General features: G+C 34.3%; 1 protein-coding gene across 2 annotated transcripts; it reads left to right on the top strand.

Moving 5' to 3' along the window:
• The first annotated feature begins 220 nt into the window (after positions 1–220).
• LOC144957818 (protein NCBP2AS2 homolog) lies at positions 221–8,530 on the top strand. Of its 2 annotated transcripts, none has more exons than XM_078889274.1 (4): positions 221–486; positions 4,579–4,612; positions 5,367–5,427; positions 7,184–8,530. In XM_078889274.1, exons 1-4 carry the CDS (start codon positions 464–466, stop codon positions 7,375–7,377), a joined length of 312 nt encoding a protein of 103 aa, XP_078745400.1. In that variant the 5' UTR covers positions 221–463; the 3' UTR covers positions 7,378–8,530. The 2 variants fall into 2 exon arrangements, with proteins under 2 accessions (XP_078745400.1, XP_078745401.1); XM_078889275.1 differs by lacking the exon at positions 221–486 and adding an exon at positions 782–1,046.
• Positions 8,531–9,188: the final 658 nt, after the last annotated feature.

The raw sequence follows: 9,188 nt of genomic DNA, 5'->3' as shown, positions 1-9,188 counted from the left end.
CATAATGTAATACAAGAGAAAATATTCATGGCTGCATGGATATAAAATAAAGACTTATTATTGCTGCACTGTCCATTAAATTTAAGCAGAAAATGCGAGGCCAAAAAAATACTCGGTATTTATTTTCTAACAGGTTAGAATTTTTTCTGGCCAATTTGGCATTTTGACGAAAAATAATCTGGCATAAATGTAGCGAGACTCTTCAGTTACCGGAGGCTCTTCTTATCGCTAGGTGTGGACTGCTAGTGCTATCTTTATCCCTAGTGCTCCCGAGACATAGGGCAGTATCTGTGGTGACCACTGGTCAGAAAAAGTGAAAATACCTATGCCATTTCGTTACCATGTAGAGAGAGAGAGAGAGAAAGTGATATATCTGGGCCAATATATATTTTGAAGAGATACATATAATTCAAGTATCAAGAAACTTTAACGAGAAATAGACGTAATATCCCAAGTGGACGAAATGTCCCTCAAGCACATTCTTCGGTAAGTCAAGAGTGAGAAGGAAGATCAACATTTGACTTTTACTTTTACTTACGTCACGTTCATCATTCTTGTCCTTAGCCTTAGCCACTGTACTTCGGTTATAAATGAACCTCTACTTTCTTCAAAATAGGTTTGTTTGGGTTTTTTATTTTTTTTTGGGGGGGGGGGGGGGGGGGGGGGGGGTGTCTTCTGGTTAGACCAGAATTGTTTTTATTGATCGTTTTTTTGTATTGCTCGTTGCTAAGTTGTCACTCTTTGTCAGTAGTCGTCACTCACTACTTTATTGTTGTTATTTATAATTATTTCCACGATCGTCATTGTTTTTGTTATTTATGGAGTGAACTGATATAACATTTTCGCGCCTTTAACTTTAATGAGTATTGGTAAACTGATTCATCAACATTCTTGGTCAGTTTCTCTCCAAACGTTGAAATTGAAGATTGTAACCCTCTCAATTTACAGCTATACAGTTTTAACTGCATATTTTAAAATTTATCTCTATATAGTCTTGGAAGTTTCGGGTTATAGTTATAGCCCATGTTATTTCCTAATCTGGATATGTAAGTCTTTATTTCTAATTTTAGTTATTATGATTCGTGTGTAAATTGTCTTAGATCTGTAGCCCCATTTGTTCGCAGAGATATACTCGTATTCATTGTATTTAATAATCTGCTATCATTCCATATGTTCCTTCCATATTTCATGAGATATACACGAGATATATTTACTTTCATGTCATGTGAGTAGTATTCATGTTTTAATGTTACTACTTTTGTTTATTTTTCATTCTATATTTCCATTTGATTGTGATTTAATTGTCAAATTGGGAGACATTCCATGTTTGTTAGCATATTAATTACCATTACACATATTTTATTGTGTTTATAAAATTTAATGTAACAAAAATATATATATTTTTAAATTTTATATTTTACAGTCAACCTGCCAACCTGTCAACATGCTTCTACTGTACATACTGCTGTAATATTGCTGTAAACTTTTACCTACTCTACGTGTTTTTCTACCTTTGTCCTGTTATCCCACTGCATCGTTTTCTTCAATCGTCTTCATCTTTATCAACTACGACATTCTCATTTTTCGCTTCATCTGTGTGTATGGCAGCGTTCGCCTTGGTGCAATACGTCGTATTGTAATACCCAAACTAGGGGGGGTGGAGTGGAGGGTAGGAGCCTTGCCTTGTTGTCAAGGCTTGTTATTATATTGTTATGCTTGCTCAGCTTGATCACTTGATCCATAAAGAATAAGCCATGGTCCTCATGGCCATATATCTATATGTTTTTAAATCAAAGTTTAATTGTAAAATGTAATGTTTTGTGTTGCTAAGACAAGGTGTCGTGTCTGTCAGATTAGTTAGATCTGGCGTAACGTACTATGCAATAGACGAGTGTGTTCTATCAAGAGGATAGCAAGCATTTACCATTGTCTCTTTCACTTTCACATATAAACAGGAACCGGAATATAAACTCTCAATGGGCCTAATGGCTCTGAAGGACGACTGAAATAAGTAACTCTCTGCAGACGAGATCCAATTCTTTTTTGACCACATATTTTACCCTTTTCACTTAATGGAGCATTACCGACGTGATCTTATTTGCTGGTCTGATAACCCAATTTGCTAAGAGCTCATTGCTGTAATTGAAATAATTTCAAATCAATGCAAAATATTGTCCATTACAACTAAAGTCAAATCAGGCCCATAATTTCGTTCAGTTGTCAGACCTACAAATATATGCACGATGAACAGTAACAGGAACAGTGATGCAGCACTACTACTGTACAGAACATATCATATTTATTCACTGTGGAACAGGCACTTTTTATGTTAATGATAGCATCATAATGATATGAAGTAAGTAGAAGTAGAAAAAGTAAATTCGTTTCACAGAGCCATTAGATAAGACATATGGAGCCACAGTTTATACTGGTTTCTATAGTGTGAAATAGACATTAGCACTTGCATACTTTCGACCAGATCTAAAACCAAGCTACCCATTCACTGTGGTTGGACGGGGATGGGGGTGGACATTCAACTGCACCCGGGATCGATCTCTATCCCTTTGTGTGTGAGGCGAGTGCTCTACCAATTGAGCTATTGGGACCCCCATAGAACTTTGTTCTCATGCAGCATTGTTTTGAATTCTTTACGACCTAAGTATTCTCTCGCTGGCACTATTCAAAAAGTTGTAATAGTCAAGTTTTGATAGGACAAGTGATGGAATAAAGGTTTTGTAACATCTTTATTCATGTCGTTTCTTATTTAACCAATTCTTTTGAGGTGACAATTTTTAAAGCATTGAGAAAGATGTAATGTGCTGGTCTTGCGTCATATTTTCATCAATCAAGATGTTCAAGATGAATGCTTGAAGAATTTGTTTTATTGCCCATTCATTTGAACATGAAAGAGTTAGCTCAGTTTATAAGAATAAGCCTTAGCAATGCAAATGAATTGATATTCACCATAACTGTTTACATAGGCTGTTGCAAGCTGTTCTTATCCAATTCTATTATTTTAATATTTCCTTATGTGTGTAAGATGCAGGGCTGGCGAGTCGGAGTCGGTTTAAAAATAACCGACTCCGCCAGCCCTGGTAAGATGTTTAAGAATTTATTTGGAGATCATTGTTTCAATTTGGAATGGGATTTAGTTGCCATGTCGAAATGGCCGATAATTCTTGCTCATCAAGTTGGGATCCAAGTTTCTTGTTGGTCTCATGTCATCATCATCATTGCTGTTCTGTAGTAGATTAGAACTCTGAGGATTGATCCAAAGATTTTTCTTTCCTTTCGTACTTTTTTTTTTTAGGTCATAATTAGGCGATCTTTTCTCCTTCTCAAGGTTTTCAGTCCTTTTTGTCTACGTTTGTATCGGTTTGTCTCGCAGATAAATATCAGTGCTGAAGGTATCCTCGTATCCGTGGAAATCCATGGTGATTTTGGAGTCAATCGATGAATATCTTCGTTTTAAAAAATGACATTGTTCCCCCCCTCCCCCCCCCCCCAATCAATGTACTGGTGGTGAGAGAGCTGATGAGTGGTGGAACATACTGGTGTGGTTTCCCGCTCTCCCTTACAAGTTCAGCTAACTTAGTATTAACCCATAGAGGCCCGGTGTTTACTAAAAAAAATTCCCCCGAGGCCCAGTGTAAGGGGCATAACTCTTAACAAAAAAATACCAACACAAAGTTAAAAAATTATTAAACGAGAACCAAATGACATAAAATTATAATTTTAATTCCTTTTTATAGCCAGATAAATTTGCTTTCGAATGATATATAACATGACATGTTTTGATTTCAATAAATTGGGAAAAAAGTATTAAAAAAAAAAACTCGTTCCCCGCACCCCCATTCCCGTCATTTTCGTCAATCTCGGACTCCGATTCAGTGTCCGAATCACCTTGATCAGGTGCTAACGCCTTGTCTTGTCCATCCCCACCATCGTTTACATCTTCTCTTTCTAGTTCGATATCGCTTTCATTTCCAAAATCCTCTTCATCGTCCACACCACTCTCCAAAACATCATTTCTAGCGCCACGCAACGTACGGGAATGCTATTTTTCTGAATTCGATTACTCACTTGTTATCAACGATATAAACGTGCGGTAAAAACGAAACGGAAATAGAACGATCGCATTACGTTTACGATGTTTCCGGTTTAGAATAAAACGAAGTGATTCGTTGCAATAACAAAGTAAACATGATCCGTTTTTTCTCGGGGGCCGCGGGCGATGACGGGCGATGCGGGCCTCAACAGTCGCGGGCGACTCCAGGGGAAGCGGGCCTCTATGGGTTAAGGATAATTTATCACCTCAGTCGCTCTAAAGGTGAGGAACAATTCAATGCAGTAAAAGTGGGGCATATATGGGAAAATGTTCAAATTTTTCCACCTTTTTTTCACTTTTGTCATCATCAGCACTGAGATATATATCCAAATAGTTTCCAGTTTCCCAATTCGATCCGATAACTCTTTATTTTCAACAGCTTTTTTAAACATAATCAGATGGTCGTTATGATACGTTTAATGGTTGAAATAGAAATGTTTTAATTTTGCAATTTCTTTCTATCCACTCAGAATGCTGTTGAACAATGAGCAGCTCATTCAAAAGGTAAATTTCTACCTCAAATTTCTTAATTTTTTTTTTTTAGTTTGTAGTATTTGAAGGAGTAGACACAGCATTAGGAAACCGGATAAAATGCAATCAATGCTAATTGAAGCTCGAAAAAAAAAGGGAAAGAAAAATAAAAAATGGAAAAAGTAGAACTGAAGCCTCAATTTATTTTTAAAAATAAAATTTTCATAAGCAATGAAACAACATAAGCATTTTTGGTTTATGTCCCTTTGAGATTATCTTAAATTGCATTCGATTTTTGTTCATGTTGAACACGACATCGTTATGTCTTGTCTTGTCATTAAGTCGCAACTCTGTTCATCGAAGCAACAAGTGATGTCTTCTGTAGTAGTAAAGTAGTAGTAGTACGCAGTTGTAGTAGAAGTAGTAGTAGTAGTACGTAGTAGTAGTAGTAGTAGTAGTAGTAGTACGTAGTTGTTGTTGTTGTAGTAGTAGTAGTAAAAGTAGTAGTAAAAGTAGTAGTAGTAAAAGTAGTAGTACGTAGTAAAAGTAGTACTACGACTACTACTACTACTACTGTTACTACTTTTATAATAATGATAATAATAATAAAAATAAAAATAATAATAATAATAATAATAATAATAATAATAATAATGATGAAAGTGTATGATCACTGAGAGTATTAGCATGTTATCTATCTAAACAGAAGATTGCTTTATATAAAAATATTTTAATTTGACTTAAGAAGTGAGTGTTGCCATTAAATACAAATTGTATTTCATTTCAGGTGGCAGAGAGTTATCCAGTCAGAAGGGCAGCACAGTTGACAGTGTATTTTATGCAGAGAGGTGCGTAATTGAATTATATGGCATTATATTGGTAACGAGGGTCCTGATAGTTCAGTTGGTAGAGCACTAGCTTTCATCCTATCCAAAGGATAGCAAGCAATTGCTATTGTCCGTTTCATGTACAGTATTGAAACTGGGATTACCTCTGGCTCCATGGGTACAATGGCTCTGAAGGACTACAATATTGGTAAAGATAGAAAATTTATTTAGTTCCTTTCGCCTAAGCCTCAAGGCGCTTTTTACAATAAGGCATTTCAAATCCACGACATCTATAAACACATACAAAATAAAAGTAAATAAATAAGAAATAAATATAATTCATCTCAGGTTTTAACCCATAGAGGCCCGCTTCCCCTGGAGTCGCCCGCGACTGTTGAGGCCCGCATCGCCCGTCATCGCCCGCGGCCCCCGAGAAAAAACGGATCATGTTTACTTTGTTATTGCAACGAATCACTTCGTTTTATTCTAAACCGGAAACATCGTAAACGTAATGCGATCGTTCTATTTCCGTTTCGTTTTTACCGCACGTTTATATCGTTGATAACAAGTGAGTAATCGAATTCAGAAAAATAGCATTCCCGTACGTTGCGTGGCGCTAGAAATGATGTTTTGGAGAGTGGTGTGGACGATGAAGAGGATTTTGGAAATGAAAGCGATATCGAACTAGAAAGAGAAGATGTAAACGATGGTGGGGATGGACAAGACAAGGCGTTAGCACCTGATCAAGGTGATTCGGACACTGAATCGGAGTCCGAGATTGACGAAAATGACGGGAATGGGGGTGCGGGGAACGAGTTTTTTTTTTAATACTTTTTTCCCAATTTATTGAAATCAAAACATGTCATGTTATATATCATTCGAAAGCAAATTTATCTGGCTATAAAAAGGAATTAAAATTATAATTTTATGTCATTTGGTTCTCGTTTAATAATTTTTTAACTTTGTGTTGGTATTTTTTTGTTAAGAGTTATGCCCCTTACACTGGGCCTCGGGGGAATTTTTTTTAGTAAACACCGGGCCTCTATGGGTTAAAGAAAAACTATTGTGTGTTCAAAAGTTTTTAAAAACCTTGAATAACAATGTGAAATTGAATGTCAGCTTAAATTTAATATATGAAAACGGATAAAATGGATGTTTCAGTTTTCCCCTTTATCAACAAAACAGGATGAATGAAACACTACAGATGATTGAGATAATGTGGTAGTGGCGTTGTTAACAACCAAATGGATATCCTCTAAAAAATGTTATTTTAAAGATGGTTAAATAACACAAAGGTTGTTAGATATGTGTTTCACAGATGGCTCTCTATCTGTGATTAGTCCAACAACTTTTGGAACATGTGTGATGCCTATCATATCTGTTGTTCTTGGTTTTTTTTTATCAGGATGTGACTGGGAAAACTCATTTTAAATTAGAGAAATCTGTACCAAACTATGAAAAACGAAAAAGATCGTAGAACTTTTATTTACCCTATAAATTTACATGAGATTTGTTTTGAGCTTTTATGAGATGAATATGTCCGTCTCTAATAAAAGAAAAATATTTTGCTCTACTTTATTACTGATGAAATGCACACTCCATGAAAGTCGTGAATTGTTCCTCCTTTTTTGAAAATTCGGATTTGAGACCCATGGGTGTGATAAGTAAGATATACAATTGAATTATTCACATTTTAAACGTTTTTAAAAAATTATTTTAATTTATTTCCTTCTTAATTTTTTTTTCCTCTTCTTTTTGAACTCTTCTCCATCCACAGGTAATGAAAAGATTGAAGAGATAAAAGAATCGGACACGCTGAATAAACTTAAAGACGATCTTGACAAGACAGAAAGGAATATTGAAGACAAAATGGAGCGTGTTCACAGAACTTTCTTTGATGAACTGAAAAAGGAGTGGGCTAAAGAGAAAAGCAAAATTGACGCCGAGAGAAAAAAAGACAATGAAAGATGAGAGTGATTGAAAAGTGAAATACTATGGTTACCGTCAACCGGGGTTACTTAGGCCATCCGGGGTTACTTAGGCCACTTAGTAGAATAAAAAAAGATTGCTTTATAAAAAGTTAAATTCATGAGTGCTTATTAGATCTATTAGGCTCTAATTATTTAAAAGATAAAAGCTACATGTAATTTGTCTTTTAAAATAATCAATCTTGTTTTCAGTAAGTGGCCTAGGTAGCCCCAGATGACGATACTGCCTACGTGATAGCACACTGTGCATAATTATTATATCCTGTTACTCTTGTGTAATAGAATTATTACTATTTTAAACATCCTTTTGATATCCCCCCTCCTTATTTAATTACCCATTTATTTCTCACAAAGTACATTCAAACTCGAGCATTTTTATAAACTAAACATTTCAAAACGCTTTACAAGGGGCCTTTAGCCAACGGGAGCACTTAAAATGTAGGACGAAATGTTAAAATTTAGCTTGAAAAACATTGAAGATCAAATGAATAGGAAAATAAGAAACTTTAATCATTGACTGAGTGTTGACGATAGAGCATATTTACATTCGAGTGCCAGCATTCAAGGACCAGAACTCTCACACACATGTTTTAGTGTGTATCGGTGGTGTGTCTGATTACATAATTATAGTTTGCATGGATAGATATCAATTTCCTTCCTTTTTTAATAAAAGAAAAACCATTCATGCACCTAGTTCAATCTACACTGAATATGCTTGTACTCATTAAACTAAAACAATAAAAAAGTCCCTTGCTTTGTTTGTACGTCATTAGAATTTAACAACAGTGTTAGAATAGTAGTCTGTATAAGGAAATCACGTGTTTTACAAAAAATATAATATCCATCATTTTGATCTTGCTATGAAACACCCACGTTTCAACAGGAATAAGACTAGGAATAATAATAATCATAGGAATAAGACTAGGAATAATAATAATCATAGGAATAAGACTAGGAATAATAATAATCATAGGAATAAGACCAGGAATAATAATAATCATAGGAATAAGACCAGGAATAATAATAATCATAGGAATAAGACTAGGAATAATAATAATCATAGGAATAAGACTAGGAATAATAATAATCATAGGAATAAGACTAGGAATAATAATAATCATAGGAATAAGACTAGGAATAATGATAATCATAGGAATAAGACCAGGAATAATATCATAGATACATAGATAAATGGATGATAATGATAATCATAGGATAAGACTAGGAATAATATAATCATAGGAATAAGACTAGGAATAATGATAATCATAGGAATATGACCAGGAATAATGATAATCATAGGAATAAGACTAGGAATAGTGATAATCATAGGAATAAGACTAGGAATAGTAATAATCATATTAATGATAGAATAAGATAAATGGAATACTAGATAATAAATCATAGGAATAAGACCAGGAATAATGATAATCATAGGAATAAGACTAGGAATAATAATCATAGGAATAAGATAGGATATAGGAAAGAATATGATAATCATAGGAATAGACTAGGAATATGTAATCATAGGAATAAGACTAGGAATAATAATAATCATAGGAATAAGACTAGGAATAATGATAATCATAGGAATAAGACTAGGAATAATAATAATCATAGGAATAAGACTAGGAATAATAATAATCATAGGAATAAGACTAGGAATAATAATAATCATAGGAATAAGACTAGGAATAATGATAATAATAGGAATAAGACTAGGAATAATAATAATCATAGGAATAAGACTAGGAATAAGATAACATGGAATAAGATAGGAATAATGATAATCAT

This window comes from Berghia stephanieae, chromosome 12 (assembly GCF_034508935.2).
Source record: "Berghia stephanieae isolate SIO BIC M18660-M18661 chromosome 12, UCSD_Bste_1.3, whole genome shotgun sequence".
NCBI classification, from domain to species: domain Eukaryota; kingdom Metazoa; phylum Mollusca; class Gastropoda; order Nudibranchia; family Aeolidiidae; genus Berghia; species Berghia stephanieae.
The sequence above is the reverse complement of the archived record's forward strand: the minus strand, read 5'-3'. Positions and strand labels throughout refer to the sequence as shown.